This window comes from Lipotes vexillifer, unplaced genomic scaffold (genome assembly GCF_000442215.2).
Source record: "Lipotes vexillifer unplaced genomic scaffold, Lipotes_vexillifer_v1.1 scaffold204, whole genome shotgun sequence".
Taxonomy (NCBI): Eukaryota; Metazoa; Chordata; class Mammalia; order Artiodactyla; family Lipotidae; genus Lipotes; species Lipotes vexillifer.
This window is the reverse complement of record NW_006777418.1, coordinates 995,549-1,022,455: the sequence shown is the minus strand read 5'-3', so window position 1 is coordinate 1,022,455 and position 26,907 is coordinate 995,549. Positions and strand designations below refer to the sequence as shown.

Here is a 26,907-nt window from a genome sequence, read left to right as displayed (position 1 = left end):
CTGCTGAAAGGCCAGAATGTTCTAGCACAAGTTTTCTTTTGTTTCACTGGCTTTTCAAGTGGTTGAGAGCATGGGTGGGGGATACTTGTCAACAAGTGGGACCAGATGGGGAAATGTCAGATTGCTTTATACACCCCATTCCCATTATGGTTCTAAAATACAAGCCACAGCCAAAAGCCTGTAAGTCTCTTTCATTTGATGTTTCTCTCCAAGAGGAACATTTAATAGGGGCAAAAACCTTATTGTCAAAGGCCTATGCAGTCCAAATGAAAGCCAACCTCTTATGTTGACACAGCCACCTGTCCACATGCCAGGTGTCCACGGCAGTAGTGATCTCTGTTAGGACAATGACAACATGCCAGACGAGTTGAGAGGCCAAGGCCAGTGCAAGGCTGCAGAGCTGAAAGTCAGACTGAGGAATTACCAGTTGCTTTTCAAAATCTCCAACTTCATCTGCTGTAGGACAGTGAGAAAAACAGAGAGCAGCAGCACTTCTTGGTGACAGTGACTAGGAGTACAGATTCCAGAGTCTTTCAGTGCATTTTATTTCTGTGTTCAGAAGTCTTCTTGTGTTCATCTTTAAAACCTAATGTCTTCCGTTAGGGCATAGGGAAACCTGGGCTTCGTACTCTATGAAGCGCAGTTTGCCAGGTTAAGGGTATGCAGGTGCAAGGAACTAAAGGATGCTTTGGTATCTCAGTCGCTGGGCACGCCCTCCTCCCTCCACAGACAGGGGTCTCAGCTGCCTCCAGGTCATTGCTGCTACCTGCCTGAGACTTCTCTCCAGCGAGCAAGGCCTGTAGATGCCCAATTCTATGATTAATGGAGGTCACACCAGCTGTTGTTGCCAAAACCAGGGAAGACCTTTTTCTTGATGCTTTTCTTTTTTTCTTTACTGCTGTGCATTTGCATTGAACTTGAAGTATCCAGGTGATCCCTGGTGAAGTATGAAGGTTGGCTTCACACATGTGCAGCTCTTCTCCCTGGAGCCCCCTCCGTTGTAGAAAAACAGTCCCTCCACACTTGCTGTTTGCTTGGAAAACTCAATCCCTTCAGCCTTTCTGGGCTCTTCCTGCATATTTCAGTATTTCTTGCTGGCTTCCCTGGAAATGACTTCAGTGAGGAAACTTGTGAGCTGGGGGAGCTGTGGGTTGCATCACAGGCATTTGGTGGATTACAGTGTCGCTGGCTTCAGTCTTGCATGCATTCTTCAACAGCAGACATCCGCTTTGCACTTGGCAAAGTGCTGATCGCCAAAGTGCTGCATGACTTGTGTCAGAGAAAAGAAACAGGCATTTCAGATGCTCGGTGACCAATCTTGGCAGTTTACTTTAGCTTCTCCCATCATTACCTCCTGGGAATAAGATCTGCACTCAGAGTGCATCTTCTTGGTCTGGAGCATTTCTTAAAGTGCTCTTCTTTTGTCTGTCTTCCATCTCAGTGCTGAAAATAAGTAGCCACCCCAGAAAAGGTAGACAAATTTGAGTGGAGGGAGGGGACTGGAGGCACCGAGAGATGTAAACGGATGTTACGAATTCATTTGTCCGTAGCTCCCCCAAAACACTGTTTTCAGCATCTGACCCTTTAATTGTAAAACAGCTACACCTGGTCCCAAAACCACGTCTGCCCACCTTCCAGGGCCTGGCTCCCCTGTCCTTGTTGTACTTGACGCTAGTAGCATCCCTCCTACGGAGGCAGCTAAGGGAAGACCGTTTCCTTTGGCATTTTTTCCTTCTGGCATATTCCAAAGCTTTCATTTTATGAGAGGAAATCTCTACTCAGAACTTCCCAGTCTCTGACCTCATGGCAAGGAATCCTCATGTCCTCTCACCTTGGCCCTGTTTCAAAGCACATTCCTAGGATTGGGAACTGAAGGCAAGAAGCATCGACAAGGGGGTGGGCAGGCTGTGAAGGGAAGGTCTGCTTTGCTCCTGGTGGCCTTCCTGTTGGCCTGCAGGGCAGTAATACCCTTCCTCAAGGAAAAGGTGATGAGGTCAGGGTTTAGAAGGGATTTGTATGGCAGAGATTTTTTTTTAATTTATTTTTTTATTGAAGTATAGTTGATTCACAATGTTGTGTTAATTTCTGCTGTACAGCAAAGTGATTCATTTATACATATACGTATATTCTTTTTCATATTCTTTTCCATTGTTTTATCACAGGATATTGAATGTAGTTCCCTGTGCTATTACAGTAGGAACTCGTTGTTTATCAGTTCTATGTGTAATAGTTTGCATCTGCTAACCCCAAACTCTCAGTCCTAATCCATCCCTCCCCCACCCCCTCCCCCCTTGGCAACCACAAGTCTGTTCTCTATGTCTGTGAGTCTGTTTCTGTTTCCTAGGTAGGTTCATTTGTGTCATATTTTAGATTCCACATGTAAGTGACATCATATGGTGTTTGTCCTCCTCTTTCTGACTTACTTCAGTTAGTATGATACTCTCTAGTTGCATCCATGTTGTTGCAAATGGCACAATTTTGTTCTTTTTTATGGCTGAGTAGCATTCCATTGTATACATGTACCACATCTTCTTGATCCATTCATCTGTGGATGGGCATTTAGGTTGTTTCCTTGACTTAGCTATTGTGAATAGTGCTGCTATGAACATAGGGGTGCATGTATCTTTTCGAATTATAGTATTGTCCAGATATATGCCCAGGAGTGTGATTGCTAGATCATATATATGGTAGCTCTGTTTTTAGTTTTCTGAGGAAGCTCCCTACTGTTTTCCATTAGTGGCTGCACCAATTTACATTCCCACCAACAGTGTAGCAGGGTTCCCTTTTCTCCACACCCTCTCCAGCATTTGTTACTTGTAGACTTTTTAATTATGGCCATCCTGAGTGGTGTGAGGTGGTACCTCCTTGCAGTTTTGATTTGAATTTCTCTAATAATTTGCTATGTTGAGCATCTTTGCATGTGCCTATTGGCCATCTGTATGTCTTCTTTGGAAAAATGTGTATTTAAGGTCTTCTGCCCATTTTTCGATTGGGTTATTTATTATTTGTTGTTGAGTTGTATGAGCTGTTTGTATATTTTGGAAATTAAGCCCTTGTCGGTCACATCATTTGCAAATATTTTCTCCCATTCCATATGTTGTCTTTTCATTTTGTTTATGGTTTCCTTTACTATGCAAAAGCTTGTAAGTTTGATTAGGTCCCATTTGTGGGTTTTTTTTGTTTTTATTTCTATTGCCTTGGGAGACTGACCTAAGAAAACACTGGTATTATGATTTATGTCAGAGAATGTTTTGCCTATGATCTCTTCTATGGTGTCATGTCTTATGTTTAAGTCTTTAAGCCATTTTGAGTTTATTTTTGTGTATGGTGGGAGGGTGTGTTGTAACTTCATTGATTTACATGCAGCTGTGCGACTTGCCCAACACCACTTACTGAAGAGATTCTTTTTCCCAGCATATATTCTTGCCTCTTTTGTCGAAGATTAATTGACCATAGGTGTGTGGGTTTATTTCTGGGCTCTCTGTTCTGTTCCACTGATGTATATGTCTGTTTTTGTGCCTGTACCACACTGTGTTGATTACTGTAGCTTTGTAGTATTGTCTGAAGTCTGGGAGGGTTGTGCCTCCAGCTTTGTTCTTTTTCCTCAGGATTGCTTTGGCAATTCTGGGTCTTTTATGGTTCCATATAAATTTTAGGATCATTCTAGTTCTGTGAAAAATGTCATGGGTAATTTGACACTGTATTAAATCAGTGATGTATTTAATACAGGTGTATTAAATCTGTAGATTGCTTTAGATAGCACGGCCATTTTAACAATATTAATTCTTCCAATCCAAAAGCATGGGATATCTTTACATTTCTTTGAATCTTTAATTTCCTTTATTAATGTTTTATAGTTCTCAGCATATACATCTTTCACCTCCTTGGTCAACTTTATTCCTAAGTACTTTATTTGTGTTTCAGAGATTATTAATGAGGGCAATAAATAGTTCCCCTGTTGGACACTTATCTTTCTTTCAAAGAAGTCAAGATTTCTGAGGAGGACCACGTAAAGCAAAGAACACTGTGCAGTTAAAAGATAGGAATTCTGAAAGGTTTAAAACACAGTTTTCCTAGTGGGGTCATTTGAGATGAAGAGGTAGAGCTGTGGTGGCAAAGAGTCGTCCCCATTTGATCTCTCCTGTTTCTCCATGAGGCAGAACTCTTCACAGTGGCCTGTGCACTGGCTGCTGTGAGAAGGAAGGACGCTGAGATTCAGCTCAGACTCAGAATCCGAGGCTCACTTGGCATCATCTCCCCTTAATGATGCAAAAACCAGACATACAGACAAGGAGAATAAACTAGGAAGGAAGCTGAGAGGACAGCGACTCCCCTCCATTATTATCTTCATTTCAGTATTGACAAAATCTGTGTCCTGGTCTTGGGACCAGAAAATGCTATCCATAACAGTAAACTCCCAAAAGAAAGGGGTCATGGTCAGCTTTCCAGAAGTCCTCATTTTCCTAGACATTTCAGTAAGGAGTGTCTTCAACATTGCTTACGCCCTCACCATGACAATTCCTAGGGAACTGGTTTTCAGCGAGGTCGTTGAAGACGTTGTCAGTGTGGGCCGTCTGGAGCCCCTCAGTGCTTCCCTGTCCTGGCTGCCGGGCACTGGCTGGAACTCCTGTGGAGAAAAGCTGTTCCAGGAAGCACGGTCTACCCGAGCGTCCGCAGGTGCTGAGCCCTGGAAGGCACTCAGCAGCGTTCAGCTAGTCTAGTCGAGCTCGAGCTGCACACCCCATTAGCCCAGCAGGCAACCCCCCCACCCCACCCCCACCCCGCCCCCGTGGCAGGCCAGGTTGATGGTTTAGTGGGTGGGAGCCCCGAGTAAACAGAGGCATCCTGGAATGGACAGTTAGTGCCTTCTCTTCCCTTTGTTTTCTCCTGTCTTCCCACCCTTCCGCTCCTCCTTCTGGCCTGTCCACCCTGCCTAACAAAAAACCAAACTGAATAATAGGCACAAATGCTTTCCTTCTAGGGGGACTGTGGGGATCTGGCATGGGTAGGGGCAGTCAGGTGGGCTTGGGTCCCTTTAAAACAGATAACAGAGCAACTCTAGATGTAAGCCTTTATACGACCACATGTTCAAATTCTGCCTGCCTACATATTTTCCAACAAAAAGCTTATCCCATCAGATTCTTCCTTCAACTGCATTTGTTAGAATTATGAAAACCTGGCTTTTTTTTCCTTCCCCTAAATACACCCCCTTTCCCCAGTTCATTGAGTTTTAGATTTAGTTTTAGCTGTATTGGCTCTCTGTTCCAAATTTTGGCCTCTGACTGAAAGCTGAAACTTTGCCTCCCTTTCTAAATTTGATTACAGATGAGTATCTCTGCTTCTAATTATGGTCTTAAGTAGAAAGAAGGTACACTTTCTCGTCTGCACAACCTATAGGGCTCTATAATTAACTGTGTTTAAGCGGTGTTTCTATTTGAATATTTTTGTCCCTGCCCAAATGTTCAATGACAGACTACTGACATTTTGTAAAGTGTCCTGCTGTATAAATGTATGTGTGACTTGCAGAATTACACTTTTGCTGTGGAAGTTTTACATTCCAGTAAGGCCTCACCATAAGAATAACCCTCTTCCTTTATTCAAAAGAAGGTACAGCCTTTGGAGCTTAGAGCTGGGATTGTCTTGATTTCACCCACTTTTACGTTCGACTTTGGAAAAGTGATTCTTTCATCTGGAAAACAGACGTCGTAGTATCTGCCTCACAGGGTTGTTACAGGTAGTGAATAACATAACTTACAGCAAGCTCCTAGCATAGTGAGCACTTATAAGCGCTAACCCTTCTTTTTGCAGTGCTTTTCAAAGCACCTGGTGAATGACTGTCACACACAGATGGCCAGGTCTCTCCCAGAGAGGCTGATTCTAGAGGTCTAGGTGAGGCCCATGAATTTGCATTTCTAATAAGCTCCCAGGTGGTGCTGAAGCTGCCCATCCACAGACCAGACTTCTAAATAGCACCGATTTAAAAGATCACCCAGCTTTTTCAAACACATTCTTCTTATTTTCATGTCATCAAAAAACTTGTGAGCAGTATGCTGCTGGGTGCTGTGAAAGTCATTTACAGAGGAGTTTATAATGTAAAACAGATATTTAGATAAAAGCCATCTACTATTAAAGAATATATCTTCAAGACGATTCAGCACTTACATCATGTACCCATGGGACGGAATGCATTTCGGGGTTGGTAAGTTAGTAATAAGGGGCACGTTGAAAGTTTTTTAGAAAACTCACCTTTTTAGGTATTCCAAACCTCTAGAACCAGTACCTTTCTCTCAACCTTTCTTAAAGAAGCAATTTAGATTAGAAGAGAGAGAAAAACTTAACAGTGTGTTTTAAGTACCGTTTCAGAAGGAAATTATTTAAAACTTACAAAAGCCAAACATCTAAAGAAAATCAGAAGCTCAGTTACAACTAAGCCAAATGAGTGCTTTAAGCATTCTATCAGCTTTATGTTAAACTGTGATGAAGCACTAAAAATATTAAAAATCAAAAAAGAGAACCAAAAGAAAAAAGAAAACTTGCAAAATATTGGTTTAATGTCTAATTCTGTAGTGAACACAAATACTGTCTGGGTAGTCGTGGATGATTCTGAAATTAAGGTCCATTTACAATTTGAGAAATAATTATATGATAACACATAGCTGTCAGTACTTACAAAATGTCTTGTTATTTAGTTGCCATAACATCAGAGAAGCATGTTGTAGCCTTGACGCATTGGCTAGACTCTTTAAATGAAAGGGGGAAGGAGAGCTTACAGTAATTATATGAGTTATTTCCTGAGTTAATTCCTCAAAAGGACGTACTACATTTAATGGCAGTCCTTCCTACCAATCTTCATCCAAGGTAATTTATTCGAAAACCGCTCACAGGGGTAGGGCTGTGGGCACCATTTTAATAACTGGATACATGATTTGTGCCACTGCATGCATATATCATTTCATTGAGCACATGATTATGAAGTCAAGTTGACAGAACAGGGTTTCACTGCAATAGGAGATGTGGACACGGGCATGGAGTTAATGTACTCCAGCTTTCAGCACACTGGCCCTGCTTTATTGACATTTGATCCACACTAATAATGTTGGCATGTGTCTCTTTTCTTCACTGTTGGCACAGCACAGACGTTCAGACAGGGCACTGGACTTTTTAGTTGATAAACGAAGACCACACAGTTAGAATCTCTTTAGTGGTGTCCAGTGGCTTGACACTTGGTTTGAGCAAGTATGTTCTTTGCAACACAAATCTCGTCTACTACCTACATTACCTTTTGTTATATGCAGATGATGCAGGGTTTTAAAATAGTACAATACGAAAAATAGCGAATAGTTTTAAGTACTGAATCAGAGTAAAAATAAAAGCGTGGGGATTAGAAAAGTCAATGCCCAGCTAGTTGAAACAACAATAACAATCAGGGTCTATTTCTCTCCCTGTCAACTCTGTTAGCAAAATGCAGTGATCGTGTTTGGCTGCATTTTAATTCCTCTCCTCAACTTTTATGTCCACATGAAACTAATGAGCATTCCAGCTCTGCATAAAGTGAAGAGACCGGGCTGGGAACCACTCAGCCAGATAGACAAAGCCTGTTTACATTGGGGCTTTGAAACACTTATTTGAATGGTGATTATGGATAGTTCTTCTGGGTACCTAGTTTATATTTAATTTTCGTTCCAAATGTGATTTTAAAATGATTGATAGCAATGGAATGATTTTCAAAGGTGGAGAGGAAAGGGTGTAAGGGAAGAAACATAGGGTCTGCTAATCGAGCACTCAAATAAATAACTGACCCATGAGTAATTAAAAGTTGGCTGAGGTTGTGGAAACAAGACTGCCCCTCATGTGATGGCAGCCTCAAGTCTCCTTTGTAGTTTTTGGACATGAGGCCGTGAGCCAAATGTTCTGTCTAAACTGTTTGGGAATTGCTTTTAAGTTCGACACTCTTGGAAAGGTATTACATGACAAGTTGTTGCCTCAGTGCCCTCAAATGGCACAATAGCCTCAACGAATTAGAACTGAAATTAGAACTGTTGGGCTAAGAAGTGGTTCTAGACCAATTTTCTGCCTCCATCCATTTCTATGTCACAATATTCGCTTCAGTAACATCTCTCTGGCAGGAAGTGCCATTTAAAAAGGTTCCTCCTTCCCTACCTCTGTGTCTTGTTTTCACCCAACACACACTTTCTGGGTTTTACATGAAGGACCCAGTAGGTAAGTCAATTGTGTTTATAATGACCCAACAAGTTCTTTCTGGCCAAGTCCAGTTTCAAGCCACAAACTTGTGAAACAAGCCCTATTGTGGTAGTGCGTGGATTGTAAGATCTCCTGGATGTATGTACCATCCATAATCTATCGAAGATCATTTTCAGTGGGAAGACATTCATGTAAGGAGCCACTATTTCCATCCCCGTTATCATGAGGGAAAGCTGCCAGATCCAATATGGTCCTCGTTGAAATGCCGCACCCTTTGGTTCAGAAGTAACCTGTTACAGGTAGTATACAGATATTCTAAAAAAAAGAAAAAGGCCTTCCTGTCCATATAAGGTTTGAAAATCACTGCCCCTCATTAACCCCATATGGAGATTAACAAAACATATTTGAATATTCCAAAGATCTGCAGTGTTCTCCAGTAAAGAGATCTGTTCAACTTTGACTCAGCCTTTTCTCAATTTTCTGACCATGGGACACTTTGAGAATGTTGCTAAATACTTTTTATTTTTCTTCTTTCAAGACCTCAGGAGTATGCAACAGGTGATTTTCCTGTTTATTGCTTTTCTCCAGGGAAAGCTGCCGAGTGTCAGCCATTTACCTAACACAGTCCCTAGTTACGCCCCCGAACCCTCCAGCTTTAGAATCCAGCTGGCATTTTAGAGGGAGCCTCAAACACATTGATAGAACACTTTAAAAAATCAGAATTGTAATGTATTAAGTTATAATGAGATTAGACTGGTTATTTTTGTTTTTAGAAGGGTGCATTTTCTCCCAATGGGAAGATCCACATGGAAGTTCAAATGATAACCACCAGTTTCCTTGGTGAACATGAAAGTAAAGCAAAGAGAGGTGACTGTATGTCTTAAATAGCTGTCAGCATCCACTTGTCATGACCTTTGTATTTGTCTGCACTGAAGGACAGATATGTCCCAGTAACTGGACATGGTTGCTCCTAAGACAATGCTAGAGATGCTTTTCCCTCTCTGTTTGCCCCAACAAAAATAATAGCTGTATATAATTTTTTAAAAGTACTTAAAAATTTTTTTTTCTCTTGCCCCATCTTTCATTTTCTACTTTCTGGGTCCCATCTCTATAGAAATCTTTTGGATATTTCTTCAGATAGTCAAATCTACATCACATCCCTATGTAAATAATATGCCTGTTTCTTCATATGCTAGCCTTATACATATCTATTTTATACATATCTATTGACATCTCTTGATTCTTGATGAGGATTCTTTTTATTTTCCTTTCTATTTGTATCTCTCAGGATTACTTCGCAGAAAACAGAAGTAACTCCAGGAAGAGATTTCATATAGGGAATTAGGAACTTAGAAAATTATTAGACGGGCTGGAAGGGCAGAATTTAGGCTGCAGTTCCAGGCATGACTCCCTGAACTGGATAAGATTAATGGGCATGGTTTTTCATTGAAGAGTAATTTACACACAATTCACTTTTTAATGTGAATAATAAGTTTTGACAAATATATATGGTTACATAACCATCCATTATTTTCAAGGTATAAAACAGTTCCTTCATTCCCAAAACTTCCACCATGCCCCTGCCTCCTACCTCCTAGCCCCTGACAGCCACTAATCTGTTTGTTTAAGTAGTGTTTTCTAGAATGTCATATAAATTGAATCAGATAGTGCATGATCTGTTGTGTCTGACTTTTTCCACTTAGCTTAATGCCTTCAAAATTCATTCATGTTGTTGCAGTTATTAGCAGTTCAACAGTTTTTATTACTAGGTAGTATTTCATTCTGTGAATATACCATAATTTGTTTACCCATTCACCAGTCGATGGACATCTGAATTGCTAACAGTTTTTGATGATTATGAATAAAGCTGCTGTGAGCCTTCATGTGGAGTTCTTTGTGTGGACGTATGTCTTCACTTGGGTAAATATCTGGCGGGGCGGGAGGGGCGGGTATTGTTTAGTCATATGGTAAGAATCGTCAAACTGTTGTTCAGAGCAGCTGCACCATTTTGCGTTTCCATCAGCAGTCAGCAGTGTAAGAGAGCTTCAGTTGTTCCACATCTTCAACTCTTGGTACTACCAGGCTTGTGAGTAGAGTCTTAGCCTAGGTTCCCTGATACCCACATCATTATCCCTCCCAGATTTGTTACTGTACAGCCAGCCCCATGCCTGTTTCCCTCTGGTAGAACAATGATATGCATATATTTGGATGTACTAATCGGTGATGCCCAGGGTGGGGACAACCTGCAGTGTTGAGATGAACATGCTGGTAGATACAGAGAGGTCATTGATCATGGTCATGACTTGACACTCACTAGATTTTAAATAACATACAAAAACAATGTTTTATGGTTCTCTCTCAGGCTTTTTGATCATTCCATGGAAGGATTTAAAAATTGGGAGTTCATGACCATTCATTGCTGGGGAGAACGAGCTGCTGGTGACTGGATCCTGGAAGTTTATGACACTCCCTCTCAGCTGAGGAACTTCAAGACTCCAGGTAGGAACTCCCGTTCTATAATTTGATTTATTTGTACAGAAAAATGATGGAGTATATTCTGGCCAAGGCATGTGTTTCACATTCATATATCCATTTTATCCTTTATCATATGATCCTGTGCTTTGAGTTGTCTTCCTGTACTCCAATTCTCAAGATCACCATTAGAAAAGTAGTAATTTAAGGACACGAATTCAAGAATACGTATTTAGATATAAGTACAAGATGAAACATGACAGCTATTCATTGATATTTCAGAATATATGGCCCATATCTCTAACCAGCTTCCCTTACTTTCTTTGTCAATAAACAAGCCAGCCTTGTCCACCTACAATGGGTAAATTGCATGGCCATAAGAGGAGACAAGTTCCCTTGACTATCTTTTTTCTGAGTTTACTTTAAATTTAATTTTCAGTGCAGACAAGACATTGAGCCTGGCCTATGCCAGCTAAACTGGTTACCACTAAAGAGAATGCATGATAGGATTCTGCCCTTTGTGAACCCAGGAGCTAAGTAAAGAGAAAACTTTCCTGATACGTAAAACATGGAAATGAACGATGTTAACAGAATTCTTTTCAGGTGGTCTGACTCTGTTGCCGCACATGGCCTATTTCCCTCTTCTTGCTAACGTATGAACCTTGTTTGTAACATAAAATAAGGAAAAGTACAAATGCAGCATGAGATGGGAGATTGAACAGTATTTTTGCAGCAGCCTGTGTTGCCTGTGATGGAAACCTAAGTAGTACTTGGCTCAGTAACAAGTGATCTGTTTGATAACTACCCCAGCCTCCCACCCAGCTGTGGACCCATCTTCCATCGTCTAATAAGTTTATGCTTCTCAGTGCTCCGTCCAGTCCATCTGCAGGAGAGCCAGGCTTGAGGGCAGTTTTAGGACTGACATCTAATTCTAAGTCCTCTCCTCATCACAGAATAATTTAACCCAACATTCTGTAATTAATTGTAAGGGTATGATTCATTCGGATACTGTGGGTTGCATCGGGTAAAAGAAGCAAACAGCAGGACGCAGGCGTGAACCGTACATTTGCCGCTCTTTTGCCCACCAGTCAGGGAAAGTTACTCATTCTGAGAGATCCATTTTCTGCACACAGTGTAGCCATCTCTTTTCCCTTATTCCGTGATGTGGTTCATCTGTGCTGCCACAGTGGTCCCATATTCAGGGAAATCAAAACCAGCATGGTGGCAAGGTCACAATGAATCAGGATAAAAGTTTTGTGAAAGAGTGTCTAGGTCCAGCTCACTTCCAGCATGCACCATGGATGTAATGGTTGCCAAGGTTTTATTCAGAAATCAGATATTTGTCAGTAAGGCAGAGTTGACAGAAAACATTCAAATAAACTAGACCCTGGTTTCTAGACAACCTTCACTTATTCCTAATCTAGTCAGTTCCCAGGACCTTCCTCTCTCCTCCCCTCTTCTTTTCAGGCCAGGCTTACTGCCCATGCTATGGAGATGTGCTGTGTCATGGCGCTCAGGGGCAATGGCAGGCATGGTGACTGGACTGGGCTGCCCTGACCAAAGGGCAGCTCCCAGGAGATCCATCAGCACGTGTCACTACAGGCCTGTTATATCTCAAGAGAACCCAGAGAAATAAACACTGTCCAAACGTGGCAGTTGTGTACCAACAGGGGTGCAGCCTAGGGTACAGACATAAGGGGTGCATTATCTATTGATACTTTAAGACAGTTATAAATGTGACTCTTTATTATCACCATTCTAAAGCATGTCAGTGATAAAATGCTCCTCCCCACAAGCAAAGACTGCCCCTAGGGGCATACTAATGGTAGACCTGGGGTTGGTGTGCAAGCATGAGAGGCTAACATAAATCTCTCTGCCCTCAAGGAGTTCAGAGTCTATCCAGAGTTTACTGTGATTATCTGTGTTAAAAGCTCTCTGCAGTATTCCAGATCATGTAGAGTTGTCCATTTGATATCACTGGCTTCTCCTTATACTGTTTAAATGTTTGCATTTAACCCCAGTCACCTCCAGTCATCTTAGAGATGTTCTTTTGTGTCAGAAGAGAGATACCCTAATGCTATACAGCCTGGGGTCAGGAGGCTTTAATAGAAACACATGGTCTCCGGGTATCCTTTCTTCAACCAACCTTTCAGTTCGGAATTAGACACAACTTTGAAAAGGGACTTTTACTTTTCTCTGTGTGTTTGTGTGTTTCTATCATTGTTCCTATGGTGTACAGTCCTCTAATTAAATGAGGGGTTTCTTTAGTAAGCTACTCGAAATTCAGTTGGAGACATAGAATCTTCTGGCCCAATTAAATGGTAGAATCATTCCCAAGTATGGAGGTTCCTGGCTCTAAGCTGAGTTTCTATTTGTATATTAGTTCTTCCCATTTGCTTATTATTAAAACACATACTAAGGATTTTTGGAGGCATTTTTGTTGTTGTTTTTGTTTCATTGCATATTAAATCTATCTTGGGTTTTCTATCTTGGGCAGATTGCATCTAAGTGTTAGCAAGTAGAATGGATTTTTTCTCATTCTGCATTTACACTGCTATTTTTCACAAGATGTTGCAGTATCTATTGCAAAGTCTGCTATAGAATTTAGCAAATGGAAAAGTGATAGGGGAGGGAAAAAGTGACGGCCCAAATATGGCAGCATTTGATGTGAATTGTGGCAGAGATCCTAAGGAAATAAAATTACATAATAAGTGAAAAATAAAGAGAGAAACTGCCCAGCGGGCTTATGATGTACTTCAGAAATGGCACCAAGGGAAATAATCAGTTATGAGTCAACACTCTTTAAACACTTACAAGGGTAAACTTTTAGATAAAATCATCTTAAGTTAAAGGGACCAGGTTTTAGAGTAACTGACATAGTGTCCTTGTATTATGTGTTCCATTTGTGCACTTGAGAGATGCCATAAGGAAAATAGGTTCTCTTTTGCATTGCTACCTAAAGGCAGTCAGATTGGTCATTAATTTCAGGTAGTCATTCATTTCTTGACACTACTTGAAATTCTGAGACTGAACAACACCCTAATTATGAATAGGAGAGTCATTAACAAGTGAGTCCAAAGAAAACCTGGCAGAGGGCAAACCAAATATAAACCAGTGTGCTGGCCCAGTGCAGATGTCAGAAAACAATGAATGTGGCCCAGAATATGTTCATTTTTAAACTTCAAGTTCCTAAACTCCTAGAAATGACAAGGAAGGCAGAATTATATAATAGTTTAAGAATGCAAGATTTGGATACATAATTTTTTTTTAATTGAAGGATAATTGAAATATTAGTTTCAGGTGTACAGCTGTATGATTTGATATTTGTATATATTGTGAAATGATCACCACAGTAAGTCTAGTTAACATCCATCACCTCACATAGTTACAAAATTTTTTTTCTTGTGATGAGAATTTTTAAGATACACTGTTTTAACAACTTTGAAATATACAGTACACTACTATTAACTATACTCACCATTGCTGTACATTACATCCCCAGGACTTATATGTTTTTTAACTGGAACTTTGTATCTTTTGACCCCCTTCACCTATTTCACTCACCCCTACCTACCCCCTGCCTTTGGCAACCACCAATCTGTTTTGTATATCTATGATTTCTGTCTTTTACTTCTTGTATTTTATTTTTTTAAGACTTCACATGTAAGTGAGATCATACAGTATTTGTCTTTTTCTGTCTGACTTACTTCACTTAGGAAGGTCCATCCATGTTTTCACACAAGGCAAGATTCCCCCTTTTTGTGGCCCAGTAATATTGTGTGTGTGTGTGTGTGTGTGTGTGTGTGTGTGTGCGCGCGCACACGTGCACATATATATACAGATATATTTTCTTTACCCATTCATCCATCAGTCGACATTTGGGTCGCTTCCTTGTTTTGGCTATTGTAAATAATGCTGCAGTGAACTTGTGGGTACATGTAACTTTAAGAGTTAGTGTTTTTCTTTTGTTTTTCAGATAGATACCCAGAAGTGGAATTGTTGGATCATATGGTAGTTCTATTTTTAATTTTTTGAGGAAACTCCATAATGTTTTCCAGAGAGGCTGTACCAATTTACATTCCCACCAACAGTGCACAAGGGTTCCCTTTTCTCCACAGCCTCTCCAACGTTTGTTTTTTTTGATAATAGTCATTCTAACAGGTGTAAGGTAATATAGCTCATTGTGGTTTTGATTTGCATTTCCCTGATGATTAGTGATTCTGAGTGCCTTTTCATGTTGGCCATCTGTATGTATTCTTTTGAAAAATGTTTATTTAGATCCTCTGCCCGTGTTTTAATCAGATTATTTTTCTGCTATTGAGTTGTATGAGACCTTCACATATTTTGGATATTAACCCCTTACCAGATATATGATTTGCAAATAGTTTCCATAGGTTACCTTTTCATTTAGTTGATGGTTTCCTTTGCTGTGCAGAAGCTCTATAGTTTGATGTAGTCCCACTTATTTATTTTTGCGTTTGTTCCCTTTGCTTTTGTTGTCAAATACAAAAAACCATTCCCAAGATCAGTGTCAAGGAGTTTACCACCTAGGTTTTCTTCTAGAAGTTTTATGGTTTCAGGTCTTAAACATTCAAATCTTTAAGCCATTACGAGTTAGTTTTTGTGCATAGTGTTAGATAGTGGTCCAGTTTTTCTAACACCATTTATTGAAGACTGCCTTTTCCCCATTGTATATTCTTGGCTCCTTTGTCATAAATCAATTGACCCTATATGTGTGGGTTTATTTCTGGGTTTGCTATTCTGTTTCATTCATTTATGTGTCTGTTTTTATGTCAGTACCATACTGTTTTGATTATTATAGCTCTGTAGTATAGTTTGACATCACGGCGCGTGATACCTCCAGCTTTTTTCTTCTTCCTCAAGATTGCTTTGGCTATTTGGGGTGTTTTGTGGGTCCATAAAAATTTTAGGTTTGTTTGTTCTATTTCTGTGAAAAATGCCTTTGGAATTTTCCTAGGGATTATATTGAATCTGTAGATTGCTTTGGGTAGTATGGACATCTTTACAGTATTCTTCTAATTTATGAGCATGGAATATCTTTCCATTTATTTGTGTCTTCAGTTTATTTCATCAATTTCATATAGTTTTCAGTGTACAGATCTCTCACTTTCTTGGTTAAATTTATTCCTAGGTATTTTATTCTTTCGATGCAGTTGTAAATAGGATTGCTTTCTTCATTTCTCTGATAGTTCATCATTAGTGTAAAGAAATGCAACAGATTTTTGTATACTGATTTTGTATCTTGAGACTTTTCTGAATGTGTTGCTTAGTTCTGAGTTTCTGGTGGAGTCTATATATAACAGTAACAGTTTTACCTCTTCCTTTCTAACTTGGATGCCTTTTATTTCTTTTTCCTGCCTACATCCTTGTTCCTGATTTATTATGTTGATATGTGTTCCCTCTATAACCACTTTGTTGAGAGTCTTTATCATAAATGGACGTTGGATTTTGTCAGTGCTTTTTTGCATCTATTGAGATAATTATGAGTTTTATCCTTCGTTTTGTTACTGTGTCAAATCACATTGATTTACAGATGTTGAAACATCCTTTCATCCCTGGAATAAATCCCATTTGATCATGATGTATGATCCTTTTAATGTATTGTTGTATTCAGTTTGCTAATATTTTGTCGAGGATTTTTGCATCTATGTTTATCAGGGATTCTCTTTTCTTGCGGCATCCTTGTCTGGTTTTTATATCAGGGTAATACTGGCCTCATAAAATGAGTTTGGAAGTATTCCTTCCTATTCTGTTTTTTGGAAGAGCTTGAGAAGGATTGGTATTAATTCTTCTTTAACTGTTTGGTAGAATTCACCAGTGAAGGTGTCTAATCCTGGACATTCCTTTGTTGGGAAGTTTTTGATTATTGATCCTTACAGTAATTGGTCTGTTCAAATCTTCAATTTTTTCATGATTCAGTCTTGGTAGAGTGTATGTTTCTAGGAATTTATCCTTTTTTTTATAGGTCCTCCAATTTGTTGGGTATAATTGCTGATAGTAGTCTTTTATGATCCTTTGTAGTTCTATGGTATCAGTTAAAATGTCTCCTCTTTCATTCCTGATTTTGAGTCTTCTCTCTCTCCTTCTTGGTGAGGCCACCTAAAGGTCTGTCAATTTTGTTCAGAGTCCTAGGGGACCCGTGAGCCTAAGCCACACTGGCCACCAGAGCCAGCAACCTAGAGGTGTCCCCTAGGTGCCAGCTGAGAGTACAAGCTCCTTTCTTGTTGGTACCAGCAAGCTGGAGCAGGCCAAGGGAGAACACACAGATGGCTCCAGTGAGCCTCCATGTTTGGACAGTATTCAGTAGGCCCTTTTCTATATGTTAAATTAGATGCCTGACCCTCGGCCAGTGCTTTAAGATAAGCAAATAAGCCTTCTTCACGGAAAGTCTGGGTGCTTTTCGGTCGACTGCCTCTGCACAGCACCCTGGAGTGAGAGTCCATGCAGGTGAGCTCTTTAAGAACTGCTCAGTTCACTACGGTCTTATGGGTCTTGTGGACCCAAGCCCCTTTGGGTTTCAAAGCTACATGGTTTGGGGGCTCATCTCTCAGGTGCAGGTCTTAAAAGTTGTGGTACCCAATGTGGTGCTCAAACCTTTCAGTCCTCGGGAAGAAGCTGGGGGTTTTTGAGTCCCCTCTCGATTGTGGGTTGTAGCACTGGGGGGTGGGGCTTATGGTAAGGTGCATCTAAGCCTCTCCTACCCATTTTGATCTGGGGTTTTCTTGTTTGCCTGACGCGTAGGAGCCACTCAGTTAGTTTGGGGTTTTTTTCCCCAGAGGAAATTGTTCCATATGTGGCTACAGATTCAACAGGTTTATGGAAAGCAGTGAATTCAGGATCTTCCTATATTACCATCTTAAATCAGAACCCCCAAATAGATTTTGATATCAGTCTGTCCTCTTACTGCCCTTGGGAAAGTTACCAACCTCTGTGCCTCAGTTTCCTCATCTATATATTGGGACTACAAGTACCTATTTCCCAGTTGTTGAGACCACTGAATGGAATAAAACTTACTTACTGTATAGCAGGCACTTATAGAAAATAAGCATCAATTTGATGGTGAATATAGTTGCTATTAGATGAATTAGCAGACACCTGAAATTCATCCCTCTCTGGGCTGTGACAGAGCCCAGCCCTAACCTTGCCTGGATTCTCTGCATTAGGCCAAGGTGAGGAGGAGCTCTAAGGTGGGGGGGAGGGCTATCCTACCTTCCTGCCAGCATATTTCCACGTTTTTAATGGTTTTGTCTTAATAACTTTAAGATTCATATAAAAAAAGAACCAAATTAAGCTTAATGGCCAGGAGACAGTTGTCTTCTGTTTGTTTACTTTTTGCATTAAAGACTTTAGTTTTATAAAGCTAAGAAATAAATGTATAAATAAGGACTAAGCTAAAGCAAATGTTCCCTGAAAGCCTACCATCCAAAGGAGGTAAAACACTTCCCTCACATCTGCAAGCACCCTTGACCAGAAAATGCTCTATGACAGCACTGCCTAGTAGAACATTCTGCCAGTGGTAGAAATGTTTCCTGTATCTGTGCTGTTCATCGTGGTGGCCACTAGCCACATGTGGCTACGGAGCACTTGAAATGTGGTCTAACTGAGGAACTGAAGTTTTAAATTTTAGTTAATTTAAACGGAAATATCCAAATGGATCTAGTGGCTATCATTGGACAGCACGTGTCTACAGGATAATGTAGTGATGTATTCTTAACATTTCAGGTGGAACAAAGTAGTTGTTTTCATCTTTCTTTGATAAACAAGTCAGATAATGCCAACAGTTTTTTTAAATTCATGTAAGACCTTTATACCTAGAAAAAGAAGGACTTCAGTAAAATTCTGGGATTCTCTTAAATATCCATAATTTGAAACTCAGCCCTTGATGCAGAAATCTGAGATGTGTTTGTTTCCCACACACAGACAAAATGCTGATTCAATTAAGGTGTATCCTACGTTTGGTACTCAGTAAATATGTGGTATGTGAATTATTAAATAGTTAACTCTGCAAGTGTTGGAAAATGCGTTTCCAGTCCTGTATCTGAGGCAACGATTCATATGTATCTGTTTCCCACAATTCTTCTACTCTTGCTTTTTCCTCAGTGAGAAGGAATTAAAGAGATTATAAAGCTGAAGAGGGAATGTTTGGTCATGATATGCTTTCATTATTTCCCAAGGTAAATTGAAAGAATGGTCTTTGGTCCTCTACGGCACCTCCGTGCAGCCATACTCACCCACCAATGAGTTTCCTAAAGTGGAACGTGTCCGGTATAGCCGCGTTGAAGACCCCACTGATGACTATGGGACAGAGGATTATGCAGGTGAGCTGGCTTCCAATGGGGAGGCAGGCTAAGGAAAGAAAGCTCATGCATCATTCCCCCAAAGAGATAAACCTCTACTCATATTCTGATATATTTTATTCCATCTTCCTTTCTTTTCCTTGAATATTGGTATGTGTACATTCGAGTATTCAAATATTCATGTTTTCTTCTTCAAAGCTAAAATCACACTGTATAAGGAACATTCATATTCTTTTTTGTCCATTAGAGGTATCATTAAGAGCATATTTCCCTGTTGTCAAGTATCCTTAGAACACATATTTTAAAGGCAGCATAACAGTCCATCCTGTTGTAATGTATTTAATCCATAACCTGGGATGTGTAGTTTGCTTAGAGTTTTATACTATTTTAAATAAGGTTTCAAAGAATACCATTATCAGTTTTTGACTATATCTTTGACTACGTCTTTAAAATAGAGTTCTAAGAATTACTGCATCAAAGGGAATCATCAGTTTTAGGGCTTGGATATGATTTGTCATGTTGCTTTCCAGACAAGATATACCAGTCTGCACTGTGACCACTGTGTGAGTGTTTACTACACTCATTCCTGCCAGCATTAAGTGGAAAGAAAAAAGTAGAAAAGAAAGAAAAGAACATGTTTAAATTTTTATAGCTTTGATTGCTAGTAAATCTAAACATTTTTTCCTTTGTGTTCTCTGAATGAAATATGTCTTCTACTCACTTTTCTATTCAAAGTGGCAGTAATTTTCTTATTTATAAAAACTCTTTGTATGTTATTGACTCTCTCATCGTCTCATATTGGCTGAAAACATTTTCTCGCTTCCGAAACGTACTTTTTGTTTTGTGTTGTTGAGAAAAAGAAAATTGGAGAGCAGAGTTTATCGTTTCAGATAACATTTGTAATTTCTTTTTTACAGAATGTCTCTTCTTTAACATCTGCTAAATATTCACGTGGATTATTTTTTTGTAATCTTTGATTTTTAATATATATATTGTGAAGTCCTGTCTTTATTTTCCAAACAGACTAACATCAATAACTGAGTTGCCATCCTTTCTTTTATTAGTTTAGGATGTAAGTTCTTATACCAGGTCTCTTCTGGTACCATCTTTTCCGATTTACCAATCTAATAATTCTTGATCCACTGGCACCCACACTGTATTTTAATATCTGCTGAACGTCTACTTCTTGTTCTCACAGCAATTCTTAAATCCCCCTTTAAAAATCTCATTGAAATTTAGTTTGAATTTACATGCAATCTCATGGGAAGAACTGTTTTACAACGTACAGTCTTTCCATCCAAAACACAGACCGTATCCCATTTTACTGAAATCTTCTTAATTTTATGTAGTGTTATTCTTGTTAGTGTTATTTCTAAGTATTTTAGGTCTTGTTGCTACTGTAGTGGAAAATATTCCATATTTTCTAACTATTATATTCTGGTAGCAGGGATATCTGTTGGCTATTGTGTGTGTATCTTACATCTGGCCATTTTGCTTAACTTTTATTAATTTGTATGTTTTAGAGTTGATTTTCTGGGGCAGTTAGGTACTGTAGCCATATCATCTGCAAATTATTTTTTCTCTTTCCCAGTGTATTTCTGATTCCTGTCTTGTTGCATTGGCTACCACTTCCAGCAGCATTCAGTCCTTCTGGGATATCATATATAACACTTAAGGAACAAAGCTTCTCCTAATGGAGACCTGTTCGTACATAGCAGTTTAACATACCTTTAGACAGGAACTTTTTTTTTTTCTTACAGCTCAGCTCTCTAAGGTTCTTTTTCATTAATCAATCACTTTAACAGAGTATTTTCAATAAATATGCATTTGGTTCCTTTTATTCTAAATAGGTGGTGTCCCTGTGTCAATAATAAGCTTAGAGAATTCAGACCAATTGAGCTAACCAGAACTAGATTGTGTTCAATTTTTGTCTTATTTTGCTTTGAGCTTATAACATTACTACTGATGTTATAACCAGCAAACCATTTTGTCTTCTCTGGTAGGAGAAAGTATATCTAAAAACATAAATGGAGTATAATAGTAATATATTACTATGTGCCTTACGGTATGTTTCCAATTCAAATTTTGGTAATGTTAAAATTCTGAACAGTTACACATCTTTGTGGTTTTTCTCACTACATCTCCAAAATGTCCACATTGGTGCTTGTGAGAGATCAAAGACAATTACTTCATTATTACCCAGCAACCTAAAATGCTAAATTGCCTCTGGGACAGTTTAAGATTATGAAAGAAACAGCACTGCATGTGAACTTGCCATACACAGCTCTTTGGCACATTATCAAGAATAAGTGGTTTGGGTTGTTTTAATTGTAGAAAACATCCAGTGAAAATTTAGGGCCACCCATGATTCCTTTTCTTTGGAGCTGTGATTTTCACCTTCATTAAGAAGTCAGCCTCTCTACAGGCACAGATGGCATTATCATAACCAGATCCCTGTACTGTTTCATCCAATTCCAGGGACTGTGGGACCCACAGCCGGGTGCACTTCAACCCTTACACAGGAGAGACACTCTCTCCTCATGTACCGTAGCGGTCAGCTAAAATGTTCCAAGCTGCGCTAGCCGTGGAATTTAAAGATCAAATTTTAAGGCTTTTGGGAAAATAGAGATAAACAGTGCTGTCAAATGACTTCATGATTAATCAGAAATATACTTCAAGTCTGCAGCATTTTGAGATAACTCATTTCCATTCAGATCCAAAGGTCATGATTTACTACCCGTAAGTAGGAGACCTGGACTAAGAATAAGAAGCAGGACCTCCGTTGATCCCAACTCTCCTAGCCATATGATACTGGGCAAGCCACCGTAACTCTTGGAAAATCGTTTTTATCTGTCAAATGACGGTGTTTGTTTGACTACTAGATTTTTCTCTGAGTCATTCCTCCCCACTTCTACCAACCATTTTACGTTTCAATTCAGTAACTGTAGAACATAGTCCTACAATGACTAAAGGAGACCAAGTTTCAACAAAAGTAAGTCCTTTTTATTAAAATAAGTATTGGCTCAAGACATTTCTGGTACCCTTGACTTACTTTTTGTGCATTTCATGCACCATGTTTATTGCTAGTTAAAATCATATGAGTTTTCAATGGGAAAGAGCTTCAAGATTCTATGAGACCAAATCTCTCAAAATATGGAAAAAAGCGAGTTAGTCAAGCAAGCAAAATACCTATAACTAGCCCATGTCATTAGAAAACTTTTCATCAACCACAAAGTAGCTCCATCTTTCTGGCGGTTTTTTCCTGCCTGTGCAAAGAATACGCAGCAAGAGAGAGATTAGGAACCTTCATTCCAGGTTTGGAATTCTTTAAGCTTGCTTGCATCTTTAAAATGTGTGTGTAGTTTTCTTTTTGTTGAGCCGCCCATTGGCCTATGGGTAGGATGCAATTTTAAATCTGTTATCTGTGCCTGAAGTACCTGCTTTGTAATCCAAAATGAGATGCGGATAGAATTGTGCCCGATGCCATAATGAGGTTTCTTGCTGGCTCCAGTATCTCAGAGGTACTCGGTGACTTTAATGACCCTGGATGAGAGAGACAATCTGGTCAGGGCATTGAATAATAATCCTTTTTTCCTTTCTGTCAACAGCTTAAATTCTCATTTTTCCATCCGACATTTTCATCATTATGCATATTTAATTGCAATCAGTTTTTTTCTAGTTGCTGCAATGGCATTGTTCTTCTGAATTCTGAATTAATTGTCTTCTCCAACAAGGCAACCATATGCTTTGAAGACCAGGCCCTGACTAGGATTTACATGCTTGATACTTAGGTAATTCAGGTTTTCCCCAAAAAAGTCAAGAGTTCACTCTGGGCTTACAGCTACATTGAACATTACTCCACCTCACTGCATTAGAAACTCTTAAAGAAAACTCTCACTGCCTAAGGGAGAAAAACACCTATTTATAATTCAAGGTAAAGCTTACCTGCCTTAAAATCATTTTTTCCAAGTGTTGTTCTGATTTCTTTTGGAAGGTCCCTGTGACCCTGAGTGCAGTGAGGTAGGCTGTGATGGGCCAGGACCGGACCACTGCAATGACTGTCTGCACTACTACTACAAGCTGAAAAACAACACCAGGTAAGGGAGAAGCCACATCAGACCCCCTGCAGCACGCCCCCTGGTGTTCCTGGGAGCTCCCACAGGGTCACCACAGGCAGTGCGTTCCATGTTCTCCCACCAGGACCAAAGCCCAGAAGAGATGCTGCTGCCCCCCCCCCCCACCCCGTCCCATCATTCAGAATGGTGAAACTGATACTGAATTACAAAACATCAAATGGACCTGTAGGCTAGCAAACTGCAAACGTCTTTCCTCACATTTCAGAGGATGATGGGGAGGGACTAGCTATGCACATGCCTGGTCTTCCCCTCTAGACCTTTCTATCCCATTGACGTTTGATGCCACAGCTGCATTTGCCCTTCATGAAAATGCCAGTACACAAGCCAAATGGATGCTTTCCCGAATTCCCCAAAGTGTAAGCCCTCCATGTGGCAAAGCTGCTGGACCCTGCACGTTCTCACTACTCCACTCTGGGCACTGAGGCGGGCCTGCTTGGACCCTGTGCTTCTGAGCCCCTGGCTTCTGACTCAAGCAGATATGTACCCACAGGGAGGGCCAGGGAACAGTGACTGCCCGTCAGAGGCCGTGCTCTTCCAGGCGTGTCTCTCACATCCCGACCACCTCCCCCTCCTCTTTCAGGAGGAAACTCACAGGGAGCCAACTTGCGGTGCATCCGTACTCCAGTTCCCCAGGCGTGGTCCTGTTCCTCTCACATCCATGCTGGAATTTCAATTCCTTAAAGGGAATATAAAATTAAATTTTTTAAATGTCTAAAAATATTTTTTTTAATTAAAAAGAAAGAATAAATTCCTTAAAGGGAAAGCCCCTTGGCTACCTCAGCCCCTCTCATTAGCTCCTAGACTTAGCAAATGCCTGATGTTTAATTGGTACTCAGTAAGTACTTGTTAAATGAATACATAAAGCCCAGACCTTCAGTTATGGGCAAGCAAGGTAGTCATTTTTTTGTTTATCATAAACAACATAAAATTTTTTTTTTTTTTTTTGGCCACACCGCACAGCTTGCAGGATCTCAGTTCCCCAACCAGGGACTGAACCCAGGCCACAGCAATGAAAGCCCGGAATCCTAACCACTAGGGAACTCCCTAAATATATTTATATTAATTTAGACAGTAGTGTACAACCACCATCACGGTCACCACCCATACACACAGGATTCATATGACAAACACAACAATAGAAGTAACCCCTTATTAGGGCCTTTTTGCATAAAATCATGGTTTGCACATGTTTTCCCTTCAACCCAACAGCACAGCCTTCTTGTTGAGACTCAGTTTCTAACCATCATCCCCTTTAAAGAGCTAGACCCGAACTGGAAGATGGTTTGGACCAAGACATGCCTTCCTTGGTGGACTTGGTATTATGTAACTGCAGTGCTATGCCAGCACCCTACACAGGGGAAGGCTTTAACCAACAGAATTTGGCCCTTAGGATGTGGTGTTACCATCATGGTTAAAAAGGATTTTGAGAGTGAGGACAGCTATGTGCTCAGCACCTCACTCAGGACTGAATCTCTGGTGACACTGCCCTTCTTTCTTATCATTCCACAACGCAGGATCTGCGTCTCCAGCTGCCCCTCTGGCCACTACCACGCTGACAAGAAGCGATGCAGAAAGTGTGCTCCCAACTGCGAGTCCTGCTTTGGGAGCCACGGGGACCAGTGCCTGTCCTGTAAATATGGATACTTCCTGAATGAGGAAACGAACAGTTGTGTCACTCACTGCCCTGATGGATCGTATCAGGACACCAGTGAGTTGATTCCAAAATTTGGTTTTTAGAGACGAAATGTAAGGTTTTCACTTGATTGATCTTGGGAGGGATAGTCCTCCTCCATGAAATCTGGGCCTTGCTTAACATCAAACAGGATCTAGCCAGTTTTTAAGAGAACACTTTACAATTGTTTTGTGAAAATGAATTTGTAGAAAAATTTGCAAAAAAATAATGTATGTAAAAATGCCTGTAACTAACTGAATCTGGGGATGAGCCCGAGGACCCCTTGAAGCAGTGACTTGCTAGGAGGACCCACAAGAGTCAGTATATCATTGTACTCATGAACTCACAATTATGACTTATTGCAGTAAAAGGGTAGAGAGTAAAATCAGCAAAGGGAAAAGGCACATGGGACAAAGTCTGGAGGAAACCAGGTGCAAGTTTTCAAGAGTTTTTATCCAATGGAGTGACACAGGATACACTTCATTCACCCAGCAACAATTTGTGACAACATGTATGAAATGTCCTCACCTACCAGGGAACCTCCCTGGAGTCTCAGGACCCGGGGTTGTTCTTAGGGTCTGGTTATGAAGGCACCCTGTGCCTGGCACTATACCAAAATTCCAGACTCCTAGAAGGAAAGCTGGTATTCAATGCAAACCATATTGTTTGTACAAACTGTTTAGGCTCCATGAGCCACTCTTATCAGGGTGGCGGGAAACTTCATAAAATCCAACTTCCCAGATGTCAGCCATGGGCCAACCTTATAAGGATAGCAGCCAGGCCTGCTCTTTTCTGCGCACTAAGCAAAGGAAGCAGGCCCCTATATGATATCAACAAGGCTAAAAACGAGACTTTCATGTAAATAGAGAATGGAAATATGTCAGTGACTTACCTAACCCATTAATGAGGAAAACTACAAGGTGATAAGTGGGTTCAAAGACTATCAGGTATCTTAGTCCACCAGGAGAGGCAAAATGAGTTAGCGACAGAACTGAATAATATCCTGCAGGGCAATACAATTAGAATTTTGGGGGGTTAGTTTTTCAAATGGACAGAAATCATTTGGAACTTTATCAAACAAAAATCTGTAAATTAACATGTGGCTTCACAGAATGGGGGCCCTAACCACATGTCATTAGTGAACGGACAAAGGTACATTACCTAGAGAATTCCATAATCCTTGGGTACACCTCTTTTTGACAGTGTTCTGGTATGGCCCTGACAAGGGCTGCAGGTATCTTTTGCTGTATTTCTGAGCTCTGGATAATTTGTCTGAACAAGAGATTTTTTTTTTTTTTTTTTTTTTTTTAAACAGGAAAGAATTTTGAAGTGGATACTTTTGCTACTTAACAAGTCAAATTCACTCTTGATTCAAAGGCAGGCTTTTCTCTATGAGGGAGATGGGGCTCTTGGCTTACCCTTTAGAGCAATGGGGACGGGTTCCCCAGTAGTTTTTATTTTCCCCAAAATTTGGAACATAAGCTGCAATGTGATGAAGAAAGGGAAAAATGAGAATGGGGAGGGGACATAAGGGATCATTAATAAGTAGTATTCCTTAAAGAAAAAATTCAAAATTCAATCAGGAAGGCTGAGCCCTGGAAAAGATGCCAGGAGAGGTCACAAGCCACCACCACCCTCCCGGACCCCAGGAGTGGTCATGAGCTGCCTAAGCCACCATGGTGTACTCCAGGGGCGCACCTGAGCTGCCACTGCCACCAAGAACCTCAGGAATGGCACCAGCCATCACATCTGCATACCCCATATTAAGGGGCTAATGATCAGCACATGCTGAGGAAAGAGGCAACAGGCATCTCTACTAAAAACAGCCCTTGCACCAAATATATTAAACCCACACAAGCTACCCAGGGATGCCCCCACATATAAATAGCCCTCCAAGACCACAGTAGATAATTGTTTGTTTCTCCTAAACTCACAGAGTAAGAGAAATATAAGTAAAATAAAGTAGGGGAGGAACCCATTCCCAGTTAAAAGACCAAGAGAATTCCCCTGAAAGAACAAAGAATGAAACAGACCTCTTCAGTCTAACAGACGCCAGTTTCAAGAAGGAGATAATGAAAATACTGAAGGAATTAAGAAAGGCTATCAG

The 26,907-nt window shown here is 40.3% G+C and overlaps 1 protein-coding gene across 1 annotated transcript in view; it reads left to right on the top strand.

Annotated features, from left to right (window-relative positions):
* The window catches only part of PCSK5 (proprotein convertase subtilisin/kexin type 5), a 324,200-nt gene that overhangs the window by 276,728 nt on the left and 20,565 nt on the right, over positions 1 to 26,907 (top strand). The window contains exons 13-16 of the mRNA XM_007450986.1: positions 10,565 to 10,701; positions 18,870 to 19,013; positions 22,987 to 23,089; positions 24,643 to 24,836. Of these exons, the coding sequence (XP_007451048.1) occupies positions 10,565 to 10,701; positions 18,870 to 19,013; positions 22,987 to 23,089; positions 24,643 to 24,836 (578 nt within the window). The remainder of the gene's footprint in view (positions 1 to 10,564; positions 10,702 to 18,869; positions 19,014 to 22,986; positions 23,090 to 24,642; positions 24,837 to 26,907) is intronic.